Source organism: Haliotis asinina, chromosome 4, assembly GCF_037392515.1.
Source record: "Haliotis asinina isolate JCU_RB_2024 chromosome 4, JCU_Hal_asi_v2, whole genome shotgun sequence".
Classification (NCBI taxonomy): domain Eukaryota; kingdom Metazoa; phylum Mollusca; class Gastropoda; order Lepetellida; family Haliotidae; genus Haliotis; species Haliotis asinina.
This window is the reverse complement of record NC_090283.1, coordinates 23,259,986-23,283,689: the sequence shown is the minus strand read 5'-3', so window position 1 is coordinate 23,283,689 and position 23,704 is coordinate 23,259,986. Positions and strand designations below refer to the sequence as shown.

The 23,704-nt window shown below is 39.4% G+C and overlaps 1 protein-coding gene and 1 pseudogene across 1 annotated transcript; both read left to right on the top strand.

The window, feature by feature from the left end:
* LOC137280851 (uncharacterized) overlaps positions 1–23,704 on the top strand; it is a 539,924-nt pseudogene that overhangs the window by 37,954 nt on the left and 478,266 nt on the right.
* Positions 7,851–8,840, top strand: LOC137281740 (glucose-dependent insulinotropic receptor-like). Its single transcript, XM_067813326.1, has one exon. The coding sequence runs from the start codon at positions 7,851–7,853 to the stop codon at positions 8,838–8,840; it is 990 nt and encodes a 329-aa protein (XP_067669427.1).

The window sequence follows — 23,704 nt, the reverse complement described above, 5'->3', positions numbered from 1 at the left end:
CATAGCATATACAAAGTGACCTAAGCATTGCCAAACCCAGTAGACTATCAATTTCATGATGACAGTAACCACTGGCCCGTTGTCATAGGGGTTTTTATATAAACTCCAACAGATGCACACGAAGTATTACCTTATTATCGTTATGAGGATACTTGGGAAAATTTGAGTAGTATTTTAAGTGCTGATTAAATAAGCAGTTTAGGTGGTTTGTTTCTTGAAACTCATGCTTTCAGGTAACATATATGTCTTGAAGAACTGACGGGAAAAGTGTGAGTGAATGAGCATAATTGTGAGCCCCATTCAGCAATATTCGAGTTATATAATGGCAGTTTGTATATAATCGGATCTGGACCAGACAATCCACGGATCAACAGCATGAGCATGTACCGACATAACTGGGATTCTGTGACATGTGTCAATTCATCGAGCCTGACCTCCCGACCCGGTTAGTCGCCTTATATGACAAGCATGGGTGGCTGACGATCAAATCTAACCCGGATTTTCACGTAGACGGAAAAAGAAAATTACTAGGACAAAAACTACCTCAGCCGCTCCCATAAATATGAAGGATCCTTCTCTAACTACCCATGGAGAGTCTAAACTCATACCAACACCACAGTGTTATCTAGGGGCAAAGTATACTAGCAATACATCACTGTTGCCTCGACACGGCACCTGACTAAACAGCTCCTTGCACAGCTACAAACAATCACGTTGCCATGTGGTGCCCCATTTAGAATGAGGGTCTGATATGAAGCAACGCAAGGGCTGTCGGCTTGACAAGAATGGTAAAGAAATCCGGGGTCTTGTTCTTGAATGAGCCGTTACCGTAAAACCCGAGCCGGATACTCGTTGTCAAGGTAAACATTTATTTAATAATTGCAACTTGAAGTTATGTTTACGGATCTGATATATCTAGATATACACTGGGGTAACACAGTGTGCTGCATTTTCTGTCAAAGGGATAGCCTTGTGTTACACCTCTACAGATAATTAACCGGAGATTTGTATTTAATTATCGCATGTGTTAATACCATGTTCCTAATGTGTGTGAACCGGTGATTTCTCATGCTGACATGTGAGACAGTGCTATGTGGTATACATGGTTCTGATATCGGCATGTGAGTCGGTACCACTGGCTATACATGTTTTATGTATCTGCATTTGAAACGGTACTATTGGGTGTACTTATTTCTCTTATCGGTATGTGAATCAATACCACTGGGTAAAGGTGTCTGTCATATTGACATGTGAAGCAGTACTATGTGGTATATATGTGTTTCTCATTCCGACATGTGAATCCGTACCCTTTAGGAATACGTATTTTTCATATCGACATTTAAATTAGTACCATATTTACACGTGAAGCAGTACCATTGGGAATACCTGTTTCTCATATTGATAATTGAAGCAGTACTATTAGGTATACCTGTTTCTCATACTGACATATGAATTAATACCACTGAGTATACCTAGGTCCCACATCGGTATGTGAAGCAGTACCATTGTGTATGCTTGTTTCTGATATCGGCATATGAATCAGTGCCATTGGGCATACCTGTTTCTCATATTGACGTGTGAAGCAGTACTACTGGGTTGACTTGTTTCTCATATTGACATTTAGCAGTACCACCTGGTACATATGTTTCTCACATTGACGTGTGAAGCAATACCATTGGGTACATCTGTTCTTCATATTGATATGTGAAGCAGTACTTTTGGTATATATGTTTCTCATATTGGCGTGTGAAGCAATACCATTGGGTACATCTGTTCTTCATATTGATATGTGAAGCAGTACTTTTGGTATATATGTTTCTCATATTGACATGTGAAGCAATACCATTGGGTACATCTGTTCTTCATATTGATATGTGAAGCAGTACTTTTGGTATATATGTTTCTCATATTGGCGTGTGAAGCAATACCATTGGGTACATCTGTTCTTCATGTTGATATGTGAAGCAGTACTTTTGGTATATATGTTTCTCATATTGACATGTGAAGCAGTACCACTGGGTATACCTATTTCTCATATTAACATGTACGGTAGTATTATTAGGTGTATTTCTTACCCACATTGACCGGTAAAGCAGTATCAGTGGGTGTAATTGTTTGTGACATCTGAAAGTGAAGCAGTGCCATTGGGTATACTTGTTTCTCATGTCGACACGAGAAGCAGAGCCATTGGATGAAAAAAATACACGAATTAAATATCACTGCAGGGACTCCAGAAATGAGCCAACCACGGATGGTGACGAAAGATTTAAGCAGTGACCTTCTCTAATGCCATTTGTAGCTCCTTCGTTTGGGCACTGGTGGCATGCATAATGGCAGATTGTGAGTGAGTGAGTGAGTTGAGTTTTACGCCGCACTCAGCAATATTACAGCTATATGGCGGCGGTCTGTAAATAATCGAGTCTGGACCAGACAATCCAGTGATCAACAACATGAGCATCGATCTGCGCAATTGGGAACCGATGACATGCGTCAACCAAGTCAGCGAGCCTGACCACCCGATCCCGTTAGTCGCCTCTTACGACAAGCTGAGTCGCCTTTTATGGCAAGCATGGGTTGCTGAAGGCCTATTCTACCCCGGGACCTTCACGGGTTGGCAGATTGTATTTTAGTGGAGCGGCTAAAAAGAAACATTGCGCATGTGCATAAGTTTTTGTATATTTATTAACTCCCGCCCTCAAAAATATACCTGCTTCGTCCTACGATATGAACCCATCAAGTGATCGACAATATGAGCATCGATCTATGCAGCTGGAATAGGATGACACATGTCAACCAAGTCAGCGAGCCTGATCCCCCTTTCCTTTTGTCTAACCCGAATCTTCACCCGCCTCAAACACACTCAAACGAGCCTGGAGAAGTGTCCTCTATTGGGGAATTTACTTGCCTCTTTCTCGCTGTGTCCAGAGTTATCGTTTCTATATGTGCCAACAGGTCACGTTTTATACCAATGCGAATGCTTCAGCTGTTTTTGATGGGAATGCTCTCTGCTTTTCAGACTGATTAGAATCATCTACTGACTGACGCCTTCTGTGGTGAGTTCCACGTCACTCTTTGATGTTCAACGCTCTTCCTTACGTCCTTTATTAATCAAAGAAAGTTAGAATACGCCATAAATAAAACACAAACACAACACCATTACTCGGCTTTGTTCTATTGACAAACTTTCATTTGTAAAGGCCTCAAACTGTTCTTTTTGTATAGATTATATGCACACATGGTATGATGGCCTAGCTTCAAATTTCAAAATTGCAGTATATGCGCTACTTTTTCCTGAAATGATTTAAAAGTCGGCGATGCTGAAATATAACTTTGTTCAGACAAAACCCAGATATTCAGAAAATTCTTGTTGGCAAGCCACTGTCTAGCATGATGGCAAGTATAATGCAGGGATGTCCTGTCACAACATTGGTGCTAACTTGTACACTGATCACATGGCTGTTAGACCCCTTAAGGTGAATCTTGCGGCCAACGAGAAACCGCGTGACCAGGCATGAGCTAAAGTGTCATTCGACAAATTGGGGAACACCAGCGACCACGGTGAACGGGTGTAAATTCGTATAAAACATCAGCATCATGTCTATGAGGAAGTATTGCAACGGAAGTGGGATGCCTCGAGGCTTCTGTGGCTACATGAGGAAGAGACTAGCAGATGTTATTAATTCGAGGGATGACTGCCTGTGGTAATGGTGAAAGTTTGGCGATATCTGGTACCTGTGGTGGTTCATACAATCAAGACAAGCATTATTAAAAAGTGTACGACAATCAGATTGGTGGGGTAGTCATGGTGATCATACTGTCAAGCAATTTTGATGTTGACATTTTTATTTGTTCCTCTCAGATTGCAGTAATCAGTTATCATGTTTCAGTGTCAGTTCTTCCTGAGTTGAAATCCGAGTAAAGTATGTCATAGTTACCATATATACCTGTATAATTCTTGTTTTCATAGCATATGCACCAACGTGTGTTTTCGCACTCGCCTTTAAAGCGTGGGTTATTTCATGATCTATGCTCATGGATATATTCCATTATTATGTTGAGCATGACGGCCAACTTCAATATCGTAACTTGTCATTTATGATTTGTGGTATAACTGCCACCAGGCCTGTAAATGTGTCACGAATTAATGTGTTTCATTTTTTAATAAAATATTTTATGAACATAAAGCCAATGTATTATCATCAACCATCCTTGAAAATAACACCTCACAACTTAATCACATTGAAATGGTATTTTCTGAAGGCATACGTACAAAGAATATTTCACCTTGCAATTTAACATCGAATTAGGCAAACTTGTTACTGAAAGGCAATAATTTAATTGTTTTTTTCTAAAGTGTTAAACATTTTAAAAAATAAATAAGTGTGGTTTAGTGATGCTTTGCGTACTACAATAAAATGACGACAAATAATGACTGCCCCGTTAGGCAACACAAAGATTTTATTGCAACATACCTAATACTAAGGAAATATTGTCCTAGAGTTATTTTGCCAAACAGCACGTGCACTCTTAGTCAGTAGTGATCAGTGAAACCACAACATACATATCTTTTTCATGGAGCTCTTATTTTCCCCTAGAATGTCTGCTACATGCCATTTTGGATGGAGGAAACATTTACATTTTGGAGAGTTTTATACTAATGTAAACTAACGATTTCTTCTCTTGTCTTGCACCTGTAAAACATTCCTTGTGAAATTAATAGTTTGCAATGGATGACTAAGATGCATGTGTCTTCTCTTGTCTTGCACCTGTAAAATATTCCTTGTGAAATTAATGGTTTGCAATGGATGACTAAGATGCATGTGTCTTCTCTTGTCTTGCACCTGTAAAATATTCCTTGTGAAATTAATAGTTTGCAATGGATGACTAAGATGCATGTGTCTTCTCTTGTCTTGCACCTGTAAAACATTCCTTGTGAAATTAATGGTTTGCAATGGATGACTAAGATGCATGTGTCTTTTCTTGTCTTGCACCTGTAAAACATTCCTTGTGAAATTAATGGTTTGCAATGGATGACTAAGATGCATGTGTCTTTTTTTGTCTTGCACCTGTAAAACATTCCTTGTGAAATTAATGGTTTGCAATGGATGACTAAGATGCATGTGTCTTCTCTTGTCTTGCACCTGTAAAACATTCCTTGTGAAATTAATGGTTTGCAATGGATGACTAAGCTGCCCACGTAAGAGGAAACATTGGAAATAGTATGGTATTTCATGTCAACTACACATGCAGACACAGAGACAAAATCTTTATGCCTCCATATCTGAAATTATGTCAGAAATGAGCTGGTTTTGTGTCTTTATCATTAAATGCATAGTTTTAATGGAAGCATGATCTTAGCCGCTTTTCTGTTTGTAGGTGGTACAAGAGCATTAGTTAATCCCCATTTACTGACCAGGATATATCATCGTTTTGCTGAATATTAACAGTCAACTAGTCGATAAACGCGAGCATTGCTTCGGATGCGAACATATGTATGTCTCTGAAGGAATAGTGTGATGATGAGCAGGAATGTGCTACATCAGCATCTTGTTTCCATCACATTAACCACACTCTGATTCAGTACAGCTGGGAACATTCCTTTCCCGTGGATCACCCCAGTGTTATCCAGCCATACTCTCCGGAACTGAACGCAAGGTGTTTTCCTAACGTGGACAAAATACACTGCATTGGTTTTCATTGAAATCTGTTCCTGTCAGTGTGCTCAAAGTAAACAGTCTATCTTTTGTTCTGCACTGACTGTGAGAAATAGCCACTGGTCCGCTAGACTGTGACTAGTAAAATTTCAGTCGGGTCAGTAAACTTCCAGAGTCACCGGCCCGACTGGCTAGTATATTTTTATGGGACCACTCTGTAAATATATCAATCTCTCCGACCAGTTAAGTTATAATGCTTGTTTAAGTCATGCATGATTACGGCCTGATAAAATTGTTAATCTCATTAGCAGCTTAACGATGAATTCCGTGTCCACATTCACATTTCGAGCAAGTGAATTATTTTAGCCAGTAACTTTCAGGCATAGCTATCCCGACTGGCTAGAAATATGTGTAAACTATTTCGAAAAAGTATGCAGTGTGTGTAGGTGGTGGAAGAAGTGGAGTGGTATCTAAATGAACGAAATGACCCGGTGCATTCTACCATTTGATCGGGATTCAGTCTTTCGCTTTATTTATTTGTTTAGGCAACTTGTATGAACAAGATCAATACAACCATGATCGATTGCGTATTTACAGAAGGACACCTGTCAGTATGACACTCGTCTAGACCCTCTACTGTAATTCAGAGGTCAATTAGAACCTGCCCCATCCAGAACTTTGCCAACCTGGTCGTGAAGTAACTTTACAAGTATATTGCTATTATAAGCTTTGATGCGTATACAGATTAGTTTGGCAAATTGCAGTTATACATTTGTATGAAAAGATGGTCATAACAAACACTAACAATGGTCCTCAGTTATTTATCCGAAAATACATGCCATTCAAAAAATGCAGTGGATATTCCATACCTCTAGCCAATGCCAGTGCATACGAGAAAAAGCAATATATATACATACTGATGAAACATATGCAAATGAATGAAATATATTGTCCCATTTTTCCTTAATTTCTCTTCATCATCAGTTTCTTCCTTGGCTACATCAGTTGCACTTTGTCAATCTTGTACATCCAATAGCCCCTACCTTTTGAATGGTATATAAGATATTGATTAACATCAACTGCGAAATGACAGCACAAGTTGTAAAGATATTAGGCCCATACGTTGAAATTAATACGATTTTATAGCATTGTAATCTGGAAACTACTCACTGATATTTGCACAACCTTTAGTGACAGCCACTGGCAGACGTTGAATGAATATAGGACTGCTGTTTTCACACATAAACCCAAATCGGTTTCTCTGTATACAATACAATGTCATAACCGGAATACAACTTTTGGCAGTGTAACTACGATATATTCTTCCCCTTTTGGTCATCTTGCCATTACCTCTTCACATAAATTGGCGTACAATGTGTTTCTGTTGGTCTTGTATCTTACTTTGGATTATCTACCACCTGTGTGCAATGTTCGTTTATCTACATGTTCCATAAATGCAATAAGTGTATAATATTTATGTACCCATCACACGGAAATGACACTAATAACTACTCATGATATAAGAATAAGCTTTGATGCGTCCCATAACAGCCTAACTAGGTACATTGACACTCCATTCAACAGCTTTTATCAGCATCAGCAAACATATCGAAAACTGCTGCACTAATACACTTTCCACATTTTACACTTGTAAATTACTCGTCATTTATCAATCATATCATCTGATTTCAGGTGGAGAGACAATAATACTATTATCATGATATAACTGATATTTTGTTAATTGCAGGAGACAGTTATTCGAAGTAATGGCTCATACACCCGAGTTGACGTACATACACCCGAGTTGACGTACATACACCCGTATATACAAGGGAATGTCAAGGAAATTGTTCCTCAGGGTGATCACATTGAGACATAACTGTGTCTGTCTGAATGGCAGCCATATGCCACAAGGAAGTGCCAATGAATGACTCACCCAGATTGTTTCTCTGATTGGAGCTCTTGAACACTTTCTAGGGGTCATTTCGCAACGACTAAGAGGAATCGTGACCACTCGCCGGTTCCAAGAGTCTTTATTCTTATCGTCATGGATCGGATTGAAAAATACCACACTGGATGAAATGACTTCCACCTAAGCAAGGCGAAACAGTCATTGCTAGAATTGTCCATCGCGACGATGATATAATTTTACTAAAGAAGCCGAATAGTTTTAATGAGGAATTTAATACCCAGAACATGTTGTTGCTTCATAACCTGACAAAAACTGCTGACCCAATGACTTCCCTTGCATCAACACCTCTTCCTGAAACATGCGAACCGGACTGGGACAATGCTCATGAACGCGTTAAGAGAATTGTGTTAATACCGTTGTCAGTATGCATCATATTGAGCAATGGGGCGGTTCTGCTGTTCATAGCATTACAGAGGAAGTCCCATCGACCAACTTACTCATTTGTGACGTTACTCGGAATAGCGGATATGTGTATTGGATTTGTATCTATAGGTGCAGTGGTCACAAAAGCAAATGAGTCAACTCTAAACGAGTGTCTTGGGAGGATAGGATTCACCATCAGTGGAATTCAAGTGTCAACAATGTGCGTGATGTGGATTGCCGTTGACCGCTACATAGCAATCACCCGTGCTTTACGATACATCCAGATAATGACCACTAGGCGGGTTGTGTTTGCCATGCTGTGGATCACTTTTCAATCACTTCTCATTGGATTCGCACCTCTGATCGGATGGAATACCGGGAATTATAACCAATACTGCTCTTTTTTATTCGTTGTGTCACCTGGCTATGTTGTGTTGATATTCATTATAGGGGTGCTGCCTATTTTGATCGTGTTTGTCATCTACGTTCGTTTATACTGCAGTGCAAGGGGCCACATCAAGCGAATCGATGCTTTGGAACAACTTGGTGTGACCCGGAAGTCAGGTAGACTCTTTGGCATTTCCGCCCGGAACTGGAAGTCAGTTAAAACTCTCCTGTGTGTGATTGGATGCCTTTTGATCACGTGGTGTCCTTTTTTGATAGCGACTGTTGTTCAGCTAGTGTCTGGTGACAAGGTTTCGTGTTTCTTGAAGGAAATTATTGGAACATATTTATTAATGTTGGGATTTTCTAATTCGTTTCTTAATCCACTAATCTACGCAGTGGGAACAAAGGATTTCAGGGATAACTTCAGAAACACGATTAAACGGCAGTGTTGCCCAGCGTCATAACGGATATATGTGATGACGTATATAAACTATATATCTCAATGTAACGAACACAGTTCTCTCTAGTCAACAGTACCATGCTGATTTTACAATAAGATTCTGTGTATGAATCACTCTCACCCAGATGTGGGAGCAGGTGAGCGTATTGTGCTCCACCGGTGACGTCACCCAGTTATCCATGTAGATGCTTGTCGACACAGAAATAAATATTGAATTATATTATTGTAAAGTGAAAGAGAAACAAACGTTTTTCACAGAAACCCTCACATAAACAATTAGTACATCTTTGGTGAACGCTGTCTGCGAACATATTCGAGAAGAAGGGTGTTCATTGCTCTTGCGACAGTTGACAACATTAAATTTGGTGTTAAAGTCATGCCTAGAATAACTGAGGCTCAATAACTGAGGCTCAGCGCAACAATGCGATTGGTAATTTGGAGGCTGCCGAGTGTCACGTGAAGCCATGCCCACTTAATCACATTTAGATGTTGCAAATCTCCCATTCCACGAATTAAAAAAAGACAAGAGTTTGTTCAGCGAATTTAACACAGTTAAGGTAACACATAAACGGGGTGTGGGACAAGGCCGACATTTGTACCAAACAGACATGCAGAGAGGTATTATACTGTCCTCGCGGTACTTACGGATATCGGCTGAAAGAAACAGTACAAAACTTGCTTATCGTACGAATGTTTGTTGTTTTTAAACGAAGAGACTCCTCCTCTAACAAATGCATCTATCAACGGCTTGATCTGTCAGGTGTATTACTGATCTTGAGCTCGGTTAATAGCTCCGCTATTGACTTCATGAGAAATCTCCTCTTCTCGCGGCGTAACGAGGACGTAACGTTATAAAGGAAGACGTTTTTGGAAAACTTTATGGTTTGTGCAAGTTGGTAAAAACTCACCAACATTCGTTACATTGCAAAATATTGATTATTCTTAGAATTGGGCCACTTGCTAGTTACCTATGTGATGTAAACAACACCTAAGTGTCACGCATAGGCGATCTCGGCAGAAAACGTGTTTACCGCGAGAATAGGAGACGGACTTTGATTTTTTAGTATGAGGTCGTCTCATCATTTCAGAGAAATTAACGTATTCGCCTGTAAGTATGAGTTTGACGTCACCACGTTAGTTTATACGAACAAGTTCAGCAGTTACCGAGTTTACTGTGGAAACGGTTAAACATTGAGTTCACCACATTAAAGAATGTTTATCAGTAAAATGTTCGCAAAGAGTATCAGTAGAGGAACCATACATTACTAAGCCATGCATTCCCAATCATGGCTTACGCACAGACAGATCTTAAGTTTACTCCATCCCACCGTGGACGAACAAGTGTACAAAATATATAGCTTTGTGTAATAATATAATGAAACGGTATGTACTCTTCTCCAGAGCTATTTCCTCACTGAGATTGTTTCGCTAATCCTTTTAAAATTGGTAAGGGTACTGCTATGCCAGGCCGACTTGCTGGGAGGGGCTGAAACACACAAATTGACCCGATTGTCGACCTGTCAATACCTCCCCGCATATACCGTATGATACACCTAGTGCACTCGAGCGAAGTCGGTCTTATCTGCCCCAAACAAGTAGTCATTTTTACTGCAGGAAATGTCCCGTAAATTATCAGTGTCGCAGAGAGTGCACAGACACTTTTATTGGCAATGTGAACACCGAGTGACGGGGTTGCTGAGTTACAAATGTACAGAGGTCTTCCAGATCAATATCATTGCATTACGCGACCCGCTATGTAATGGATCCAATACAATACATTTGTATATGCATGCTTGCTTCATCCCCATTTCTCACAGATCACAGATGTAAGTTCTAGCGCCATGTTTGTAAGGCTAAGTAAAGAGATGAACTGTTTCTCGGGCATCGGCGCGTCACTTTTATTTGTGAACATAACATTTTTTCATTGACCTTTAATAAAATAATTTTGACTTGGCCCCGATCATCTATCTGTCCACCCTAAGGATGAGTGTCTGTAAGAACGAGTGTGACTGAATCTACAACTCATTAACACGTGCTAAACTTCCCAAGCTGTATTTCTGAGGGAGAAAAAAATATTAAAAATCTGTTTCTCCCTCGTCACTTTTTTATGAACATTTATAAATAAAGTCCTACCACCCCTGTCACTATTGAAAGAAGTGTACCCGAGAAACATTTATTTTTTCATGCAGCCTAATCAGTATAGGGAAGATGAAGCATGAGAGATTTGTTGAGTGTTGCTCTAACAGCTGCGTCTGTCATAAAGTTATAGAAATTCCAATAAATTACCAGCAATAACCAGGAAAACGATGCAACGCTTTGATAGCGGCATCCGTCACAGAGTTACAGAAAGTCCAACAAATTACCAGAAATAACCAACAAGAACGATGTCGTATTGGCCAGTAGCAAGACCATTAAACAATCAGTACTACAACTCATTTCAAGTTTAAATGTGTGGATGCTTAGAAGACGCTTGTTTAATAGCCAGAAAAATAGACAGGGTGTGAATACGACAAATTATGTCGATTTAGACTGGCTGTTTATAAATTGTAGACCTGTTAAAGTAACATTAGCCTCTGTTGTGAAAAGGAGCTGCCATCTTGTTCATGACAGATATTGTTCATGATCCAACAGCAGTGGCACTATCAAATGTGTCACCATCTTTAAAGCAATCCATGAAGTTATTTATAAGTATCATAAGCAATTCTTAATTCATTATATTGTTGATGGTGCATATGTGGATTTGTTAAGGAGTACTTCAGTTTACTTAGCGTTTGCCCTGCCTCTGGACGTACTTACTGCCATGTTGAGAAAAGTAGAGCTGTATATCTACAGAAACCCGTCTTTGTAACGCCATAATATATGTACATCGCTTGTAAAGATCATTCAAAAGTATATATCTAAATGGAATGGAAGGTTTTATTGTTTATTCATCGACTTGTTGAAGGCCTTTGACGGCGTTCATCACAATGTCTGAAATCTATAGTAACTTCCTCAAGATACTGAATGACAAGTATGGTAAATTAGCAGCTTGTGTGAAAACTGAAACTGGTCTCTCGGAATATTTCACTTGTAACATGGGAACTCGTCAAGGACGTATACTAAGTCCAAAATCATTTATCATGCGTATCAATCAACTAGTCAACATGCTGCAAGCAAATGTGGTCATATCAACTCTAATTCCAAAAATACATGCACTACCATTCGCAGATGACGAGTCAATGATAGCAGATACTATTCTGCAGCAACAAAAGAAAATCAATGTTCTTCAAGATTTTTGTGATAAAACTGTAACAAAACTGGCTGTCTGTGACGATAACTGGTGCGTTAAAGTGGTTTCCTTTCTCTTTCATTCCCAACAAATGTATTCTGAATTGCGTACACCTATACAATAACTTGTAAATGTACCTGAATAGCCCGTATCCGGAAATTAACTCAATGATTGTATGGCATATGTGTACTGATTGTGAACAAAGTTCTGAAGATACTGGTGGTGTAGACAATCCAGTTCCAAAATCGATTGAATTTGATTGTTCATATAAACCTGGCCTGTTTCTCAAGTCTGAAGGTGCAGATAGTGCTCGGGTGGGTGACTGGCAGCTTGACGCGTGAGAGTTTCTAGGACTTCAGTCCTGCCCCACAACGAAGCACATGACACATGTGGTCTCACCTTAGGCAACCTCAAAATTGTCTCTATTCACCCGGATGGGTACCCGGTGGAATACGTCATGTGACTGTAACCTTCCAGCACCTAACACGGAGCTTGGGTTATCCAGGGTAATAATATGCCTGCCTTGATTGTTAGCGCTGTGAGCATTCACCTAGTGAGTGCAGTTTGGCGCTATATAAATGCACACATGCCTATTTATTATCATAGTGTTAATGATATGACAAGAAGACCAGAGGACAGAAAACAGGAGACTGATAGTCAGGTGTGTACTTACTTTACAGACCTAGATTTGGCGGAGATGGGGCGTTCTGTCCCTTCAAGAACGATTATACGGACCTATAAAAGAAGTAAACTAAAAAGGAATGGTAGAATTGACTCTCGGAATGCTGGAACAGAATGTGTGAATCAGGCAAACACGATACATCATTGGTGTTTTTGTATAATTATACATCAACACAACTGTGCATGTGAACCACACTGACTACAAGTATTGTATCTGTAAATAAGTAAAAATGGTACATAAAAAAAAAGTAAAGCGATGCTGGAAATAAAAGCGACAAACCCCTTTCCACGTTCATAAGATATCTCTGCCATTCGACATCAGCTGTGCCGGTATCATAAGTAGACATTTGTAGTAATACAGCTGTAAGATGTCTGAACCAGACAATCCAGTGATTGCCACCGTGTGATACGATGACGGAGCATGTGTTTATACATGTGCAGTAAACTTGGGCATATCACTCTGACTATGTGTCCCAGTCCACCTAGCTGTGAATGGGTATCTCGTGAAGATGGGAAAGACGCATTAACTCGAAGCGCCTAGAGGAAGCAAATGTTGTATGATCCCTGGGGAGTTGAGATTTTTTTTATACGATGTCTCGTTGAGACTGACATCCATTGGACGATGGAAAACAATACCAGCGCTTTTAGCATGTACTAGTTGCGTGGATATGTGCGCTATATAAATATGCTATTTTAAATAGTAATGAATCACTGTGAAATCGTATTGATACCAGAGGTTCGCGAAAAGTGAGCGCATCCTGCCCAACCGGTGGCAGTCGTCATAAAGACATGCTAAGCCTAGTCATTTGTTTACCTGAAATAATTCGCCCACTGTTCCCCATAAACTACATTTTGAAAGTATGTACATTGATGTTAGAAAGAAACTCGACAAGGAGTGAAGGAAATGTAAACGTTTGCATGTCAAGCTTACAGTATTAGAATGTTGTCATATTGGTTTTGACAGTGGTTGTATTCCTTCAGATGGACTATAGGTATAGTAAACCACATTCGGAAAACGTCCACCGAATGCCGCTGTGATCCCTTGTCATATAAACGACTCACTTGTGCCACATATAAACTGTATTGCAGTACCCTAAATGAGAAACCTCCAAACTTTGTGGAGACCAACTGCATACTAGAGCATAATAAGAACAGCTCTTGACGCAGCAGATCACAACGGAACATACCGCATCTATTTTTTCTGCATTTTTTGGAACGTGCAAATCCTTTTGAAAAACAACATTCGCTTTATTTATAGACTTTCGTAAGGCTTACGACTGCATTGATCGACGAACTATATGGACAAAGCTACCAGATAATGATAATTATCAAAGGAAAGATGCATCATCTTGCTTTACAAGAATGTTCAGTACTGTGCATGTCTAAATGGAGGACATAGCGCAACATTTGTGGTTGGTTGTGGACTAAAACAAGGATGAATGTTATCTCCTCTCATGTTTAATAGCTACATAAATGACCTCATAACTCCAATACGATCGATATCGATTTCAACACGGACGGACACGAGCCAGGTAAAACTGTCCGCTATATTTAACAGCCTTGAAAAATAAACAAGAAAGACTTAAAGTCATCGATATCCCCCGCAACAGCAAAACCGGCAGACAGGACAGACTCAAGACCGATCAAGATCGGGAACAACAGCCGAAGACCGCTACATCGGACAGATTCGCCTCCGGAACAGATTCGTGACGGCGACGGTACTAGGGCATGCCATCAGCAGGCGAACTGTCATTCGGCGACTTCGTGTAGCCGGGATACGTGGAATGGCCTTGACCCGTAGCGACGCGACTGGGAAAGGGTACTCTTTACAGATGAAAGTCGGTTCTGTCTCTTCAGGAACGATGGCAGGGTTAGAGTTTTTCGACGAAGGTGCGAGCGACTGGCACCGAAGTGCGTCAGAGAAGTTCAACCATTTGGAGGTGGAGGTGTCATGATATGGGGTGGCAACCATTTGGAGGTGGAGGTGTCATGATATGGGGTGGCAACCATTAGGAGGTGGAGGTGTCATGATATGGGGTGGCATTTGTGTCCAGGTGATAACACCACTGGTTATCATCCGTGGAAATTTGACTGTACAGCGATACAAGGATGAAGTGTTGAGACCTGTTGCGGTGCCTCTTATTCAACATCTGCCAAGAGGGTTACTTTTGCAGCATGACAACGCAAGGCCTCACACCACCAGAGAGTACTTCAACAATGTTAAAGTCAACATATTGCCTTGGCCTGTGTGTTCTCCAGGCATGAACCCCATTGAACATCTGTGGGATCACCTTGATCGTCAGTTGAGACAGCATGTTCCACCTCCAGTAAGTCGACAGGAACTCGAACAGACTCTATTGAACCTATGGATTCCTGTTGACGTTATCCGCCGTCTGACAACGTCAATGAGGAGGCGTGTGTTGGCGTGTAATGACTCCCAGGGGGGTCACACTCGCTATTGATGAAGTGTTTCCTGCCTTCTGTGCCATAAAATGACTCTTTATCACCTTTTTGAAAGGTCGGTGATTTGTGTAATTTTAAACTTGGACCCCTGGACTCTTTCTTCGTGTATTGCGGGAGATTGCAAAATGACACGACAATGAATTTTCATTCGAATTATCAGAAAATGATTTCTGTCAATACATCAGTTATCAGAAATCTCAAATACGCTACTGTTTTTACTGTTGAGCCAATTAAAGTTGGTGATAACTTTCCTTTGCCCGGAAGTTTATATCTATACTAACACATGTTGACACCAGTGAAGATGCTTATCATGGTTTTCGGGCGGTTAATGCTAGAATTTTGTGAAACAACGCGCACCGTACTTGGCACACTGATACACCGAACACTTCTAAGGATTTATGAATATGGAACTTCCAGTTCCCCTTGTGTCAGAAAATCCAGGATAGGCGCCAGTTTGACTGAAGTTCATATGTCAGTCTATACTGTATATAAATTGTATAATAATATATATACCCTATCATGTTGTTTTGAAGAATTATCAGCAGAGTATTGCACGTGCATCTGTAGCGCCACCTGATGTTGAAAAAATTCCAAGATGGCCGCTAAATCAAAATCAGATAACATACTCAGTGATTCTCAGAATGGTTTACGCAAGAAACATGCAACTGTAGACCATGTACAAACTCTCTCGTCTAATGTAGAAACTCCTAAAGCCAGCAAAACAAATCAACGGTTGTGGCGTTCATTGACATAAAAATGCATATGAGTGTACACAGTGCAACTGACGGTGTAGGTGGAAAGATGTCAACTGCGGTAGAATCCTTGTACAAGGACTTGTAGTGCTGCGTGAGGCTAGATGGGTATTTAACGGCATGGTCTGGGGTGAATAGAGGATTGAGACAAAGTTGCATACTCTCCCCCGTGTTTTTTAACTTGTTCATCAATGACCTCCTCAATTTGCTGAATGACAGTGATATCGATGTTGACATAGAAAGGCTGCATACTCTCCCCCGTGTTTTTTAACTTGTTCATCAATGACCTCCTCAATTTGCTGAATGACAGTGATATCGATGTTGACATAGAAAGGTTGCATACTCTCCCCCGTGTTTTTTAACTTGTTCATCAATGACCTCCTCAATTTGCTGAATAACAGTGATATCGATGTTGACATAGAAAGGCTGCATACTCTCCCCCGTGTTTTTTAACTTGTTCATCAATGACCTCCTCAATTTGCTGAATAACAGTGATATCGATGTCGACATAGACAGTGTCAAAAGCATATGCTGATGATTTTGCACTCCTTGCGGAGAAATAAATGATCTTATTGTGTTATTAGATATTCTTCACACGTACCTCATGGTTGAAAAAGAAAACGTAACATTAACGCTGAAAACTTTGTCTGTACCAATGTAAAATTGTGTTTTACCAAGACGCACCATTATGTACCGTCTTAACTGAAGATATACATGGGGTTAACACAGTAAATAGTTATGAGTGGTTGGAAAACATGAAGAGACAACTGGGAAACAAAAGTTGGCCAACGATGATTTCCTGTCATGGACATCATTCAACGCACCAACAGACCCTCCAACAACTATTGCGCTAATGTCACTGTTTCCTAAATGTGCACACTGTTCCTAAATGCAACATTAAAGAGATGCTGTGAAGAGAGCTTTGAGCAGTTCAGGGTAATGGTGTTTACCATGGAACAACCATTGCATGCATTTGTCAGAACAGTCTAGTTAAACTTTGTTGTGTTGTTGGTGTTGGTGATAGACTGCTTACAACTGTTTTTACAACTTTGTTTCCTAATATATTCCTTTTTCACTGATGTTCGGATGGCTACATGGCATATATAACTGCTCGTCTTATTGGCCTTACTTTTGCCCAGAAAAGCCTTGCAAAGCCTTAAACTTTGACCTTGAAATTCCGTACGAATCTTGCAGTTGCGCATGCGTACGGGGTATTCTGTAAAATACACGGCGAATGCGAGCACAATGTTTTCTCCAAGATCCAATATTTCAACGTCACGAACTGTCGTCACATGTCGAAGGAACGCGCTGCATTTTGATTGGGCACTATTTTATTCATTAGCTAAGGATGACAGTGACTTCATTTTGAATTCAACTTCCGTTTATACATTTGAGTCTCTCTCTATAACAGGCAAAAACATCTTTTTACATTAACATTGCCAGTTACTCTTATTAGCACAAATACAATTAGTAAGAGTAAAACAAACACAAGATTAATCGAATAAATCCCTACTGTATACAACAGGTAAGGAGTAAATGAGAGTGATGACTGAAATACATTTAGAAAGAAAATAATTATGTAAGACAGAAGCTACAGGAAACATTTCACACATCCCGATACGTTTTGGAATTTGTTAAATGTTAAGGCATACAATACAACCTACCCCGTGTCATTGGAAGTTTCCATGAATATTTCAAGCATGTAAATGAATCACTTATCAATGAAGATGTAAAGCCAGATATTGATTTAAATCACCAAGACTATGATGAAATAGACTTGATGAGGTGAGATCACTGGTTGAAGTTAATGTAGCCTTCAAAAAAGCTCAAGCGAAACAAAGCCCCTGTATAACACTCTATTCAAAACGAACTTCAACCTCGTCCTATCGAATGGATTTTTGTAATTAATATTTCAATGCAGGAACAGAACGCGGAGTTCATGGTTGAGTGGTATCATTCGATCTGTTCATATGAAAAGGTTGTAATCACGTGGAAACTGCCACGTACCGACTGATATCGATTGTAGGTTGTTTTGGTAAAGTATTCACCAGCATTTCGTGACAATAGCGAGTTCATTTCGCTTACTCAATCTGGTTTAAAAAAAGCATAATGGTTTTATCGTTCCGAATCCTATTCCTAAAATGGAAGAGGCTGATACAAAATTATTCTGTGCATATCGAACGCTTTTGATAAAGTATGGAAAGTAAATTAGAGATAAAATAATACGGTCCTTTGCTCATTTCTACTTGCTCCGGTGCTGTCAGTACTGCTATAGGGCGGATTATCAAAGCGACTGCAACAATGTTACGTTATATATTTCTGCCTCTGTTTTTTTTTCTTATGTATAGAAAACGAAAAAAAATCAGTATGTGTACTTTGACTTTCTCTCTATTGTCAATGTGTTTTGTAATTACTACTTTTTCTAACCATTTAGATAAAGGATAGCAGAATTAAAGTTGTCTCGGCAAGCTGCAGTGGGCTAGCTGAAAACCAAAATAGGCATGAAATTATGAATATGTGGAATAAACGTAAAGCCTCAATTACTACTTACTTCCTTACTTTCACTCGAGAAATTCTTAATGTTATCAGAAAAAAATATGTAAAACCTATTCTCTATTTTAAAACATCTAACCATGAATATGTGGATTAAACGTATGTAAAACCTATTCGCTATTTTAAGACATCTATCCATGAATATGTAGATTAAACGTAAAGTCTCAATTATTTGTTTGCAGGATATTCAAATTTCTGAAAAAGATGAAAACATCATGAAAAAGTGTGTGAGGAATCAATATCATCATAGCTCCTTCTAGCTCAAACTCCAGCAGGAGTGGCAATATTATTTAACAACGATGCAGAAATGGACATACACAAGCACTAAAAAGAAGTCAGTGGAAATTTTATAATTGCTGATACCAGTGTTGATGGTAAAAGACTAATCAGACAACGATGACCTTGACGTGACTTCAATATTGATGCAAGGAAGTAAACACGTTTATCTCAAATATCAGACAATAGAGATTACAGATACATAATGTTTTGGAATTATATTATTGCATAGAAATGTGCGTTTGAACATTGTCAATAAACACAGTTGGGGTGTGAAATATGGAGATTCCAAAATTGCGATATCATTGAACGTGTTCATCTTAAATTCCTGAAATTGGACACAACACCCCGAACCTTATGGTTTTGGAGAACTTGGAAGACGACATATTCAGCTCACTGGTGCGAATCGAAAATTTCCCATCCAAACAACAAAATAGCAGCTTTCATTTTAGATTATAGGAAGGATGGTGCTCAGTGACTGAATCACGTGAAACAAATATTTTGTAAACCCATTTCATTATGCTCAATATTGGATCATAGACACAGATTCAATCCTGAAAGATCAGTTATTTTACAATCAATCGTGGACCACTGAAATGAATACTTCACCCAAAGGACAATATCATTTAAAAAACTTACTTTCACTCGACAAGTTCTTAATGTTATCAGAAAAACTATGGAAACCTATTCTATAACATCTAACCATAAACATTTAAAACTTCTAACCATAAATTGCCAAAAGAAGAAGGGAGATGGACGAATATCACACAGTTCATGCGGGAGGAAATCCATTACATCTTCAGATTTTTGCTCAAATTTTAGGCAACAACGTATCAGTCCCTTGACGTGCTTGTTACCTAATCTCTTTACTAATGAAAATATGGTATTCAGAATCAAACTGTTATCAAAATTTATCAAATGTATATGTTCTAGTTTTCAGTAATCATTGTGTATATTCCTCGTCACCCCTTGCATAGTGTGTATGTTCTACATTTCATTGTATGTACTCATGTACCATCGGAGGTGGTTCCGTTTTCAAACAATTCACTTTTCAGAGCTACTTCTTGCTCTCTCATCAGGTCAATACTGAGTCAGTGCATGGAGTGAATATATTTTGACAAAATATGTTCACACAATGTAAGGTAAGAGAATGTACCAAGATATGATGTACAAATATAGGTTGGTGCAATGTGTCTAAATATGAAAATCATAATTCATGACATGAATTAAAGATCACATGTACTCTATGTGGTGCAAATGCATAAATGACATCAAATGGCAGCGTTGTGAAAGAAACCCTGTTATTGAAATAACCCATTTCGATCTTTAATTACCTTAAATCGACAAAGTGCACAATTCTTAGCCGTGAACGAAATTTCAACCAATCACAGCGGCGCGTCTCCGTGACGTAATATGAGGTATGGGTATGAGGGCCTATGCAGAATTCACCTACATTTCCGGGGAATAAACCTTTAGCTTACAAGTTTCCACAAACCTGAAATTGTGAAAAAGGAAAGCAATTATGTTCTCACAATCGACTATCATTAACTTATGTCAAGCCTTATGCAACCAACCATAAAACAAGTGTTGTTTTCAGTGTAGTCGTGCAATATATGGCCAGTCTTCTATTATTATATTTTTTCAGTTTTTAGCTGGAATGTAAACATAATAATTGAAGCAAAAGCAACTCTTATTTTAAACAGTTACCAGAAAAAGACAAAACACTGAATTCTTTTGACCCTTCCAGAAGCTGAAGTGATTTAAAGAAATAACTGGATAGGTAATAAGAAATAATTGTTTTATTGAGTATCTACGCGAGTCGGCTAGTTTGAAACCCATTCTATTCACGTTTACCTGCCTTAGCGCTTTTTCAACCCTGTTTTTCCTGCTTTCCCAGTCAATAACCTCCTTTGGGAGGATTGTCATACGGCCAGCGATGCGTGCCATCCGCGAGCAATTATGTCTCCATGACAATGTTGCTGCATGCTTAACTATCCAGTGACATGTTTTTTTAAGGCAAACAATCTTTTAGGAGCCTTTGTGGATGATGAACGTCGACTTTACACAACAGCGAGGTTTCGGGACAATTACTGAAGCCGTTTTGTAGCGTGAGGTGGAAAATGAGTACATCAAAACGCTGACCATCAAGAGTTTCGCCATACTTAAAACACGCACTGTATGTTATGCATATGTTTATGGTCATATAGAGGCTTCATTTCTCCACAAACTTTGGAGAACCAACAGCAAACCTTATGCCAATGAATTGCACGGATCATACATCAAATTGCTGAAAAGCAAGACTGCAAATATGATGCATGGAAACAGTTGAGTTTTGGTGTGAAGTTTTCTAATGAATCTGTCAAATTCACCGATTTTCATACTTTATTGAACTCATAACAATATTTTTTCACCGCTACGAATGTGTTTTACTATATATCATTCCATTGACTGAAGTAAATATCTACAATGTTACATTAAAGCGTCTAAATTGTGATGGGGAGTGTGTGTGTGTGTGTGTGTGTGTGTGTGTGTGTGTGTGTGTGTGTGTGTGTGTGTGTGTGTGTGTGTGTGTGTGTGTGTGTGTGTGTGTGTGTGTGTGTGTGTGTGTGTGTGTGTGTGTGTGTGTGTGTGTGTGTGTGATGGCTCGGTATGGTTTTATCACTACAGCGTTTTTAATTTTTATGCAAAAATAATTGATGCATAGTTTCTTTTCAGGCCCCATATCTTTATATTCCCTGGACAATCTATATGTAACGTGTCGCTGTGAAGGATAGGAAATATGGTTACATCGTCATTGATGCTCAACATGGGTGGGATGGCGTTGGGGTAGCTATATTGGTTAAAGCATTTGCTTGTCACGCTGAAAATCCAGCAAAATCAGGGCCAGAGACACCGGAAACGGGTCTCAGACGTTGTACCCATGTGGAGATTGAACCCGGGTCTTCGGTGTGACAAGCGGTGTCACCAGGCTACCCCGCCGCCCCTAACCAGAAGAACGATTCCGAAGAAACACAAACTTCAGTTAGTAACCTCACTAGTGTATCTTACTACCATGTATATCTGCAATATTGGGCTATCCACATGAGGGCTCCATAACAGATGGGCATCCGACGAATCCCTTGAGCAGGGAAACCTGTCAACGCAGAGCAGTACATGCTATTTTGTTCCCGTGTTGATTTTTACTTTTGATTTCAATTGTATGGAGGAGGTAAGACTCCTGGGGGATACAGCCACGCCAAGGAAAGCATTAATATGAGAACCAAAATATACGCTTGCAAATGCATCGAACACAGTCGGTACTAAGCGTGTATTTTCACATAAATCGTCTGTTCCTGAATATCACCACTGTGAATTGCCGACAGGTTGCAGACACTGTATATGTATACATACATACATGCATGCATGCATCCATCCATCCATCCATCCATCCATCCATCCATCCATCCATCCATCCATCCATCCATCCATCCATCCATCCATACATACATACATACATACATACATACATACATACATACATACATACGTGGAAGTCACAAAGTATATCGTCTTCATTTATAATGGTTAAGTTTCTCCATCACCAAAAGTAAACGAAGCGTTCGTACAATGGTGAGTTGTCTCCCTTAACTGTACACCGACAGTTGTGTGATTTGTGCGCATTTTACAAAATGCAGTCCTAAAAATTGTAACTTTTGCATGAGCTAAACTTGCAAAATCACTTGGCAAAAACTTGTTTGTCAACTTGTCGTGCAGCTGTGACGCAGACACATTCAAATTCGAGTCACAATATCCACCATGCACAATGAAAATGATTCAGAACCGAAAGTAGATGAAGCGGTGGTAAAATGATGAGTTGTCTCCCTTGGCAGTTAACATTAGCGGTCTCGTGTGTGTGGACTCAAGAATATACAATGGTAAAGATTCTGACAAAGTAGCATCCTCCATAACTTTCTTAGATTTGTCTACATCACATACATTAGTTGTACAAGTTCAAGTTCAAGTTCAAGTTCAATTTATTTTGGCAGAAGTGGCCTTAGGCCAGAGTACAAACAATATATAGCATTTTGTTTTGGTGGCTTCTGCGTAAGAATGTGAATGGCATAATTATACAAGCAGATACATTGAACAACTGGATAATAATAATACAAAAGTTGATAGAGTTAACTCCCTTGCATTAGAAAAGTTATAACAATGAATAACACTTGGATGCAAGATTTGATGAAAAGGAGCCTGATGTATAACAGTCTTGACACACAATTATGGACAAAGAGCATATTGAGTCATGGCAAATTATATTTTGACATAGTGATCAATGAGCACAAGATTTTGTAGCTGTTACAAGTCCAACAACTGAACTCTAACAGTTGTAGGTGGACAAGATGGTCTGTGAAATAGAATGGAGTTATCGCCCTTGCATCAGGTATTTGGGGTACTTCTGTCTCACAACTGAGGCCTTGAATATGTATTTTGCTAAAAATGACTGATTCTCGCACATGATGACGTGGACAAATATTCTTTCATTTGAGACATAATGGGGAATATTCAACAGTTGGGATCAAAGAGGTCGTGGGCCTGGGTGAACGTTATCTGGAGGTCCATGTCTCATCCATGTCTCTGCTCCTTCACCGCTTCCCGGCTTCAAATGCAGTAGAATTGGCATCATCCATGCCTCTTCCAACCTGCAACTGCTCAAATATCTATACAATGGCAGCTTCTTACACAAGCTTTAAATGTTTTCTAGACATATTGAAATTAAAAACAATTGGAATTGCACAGGACAAATTTCTTAACTTGACTTTACAAAATACTGTGAGCATCTTTAGTAATCATTGCTAATCATAGCAACTGAAAATAGAAACAATTGCACAAGTTAAA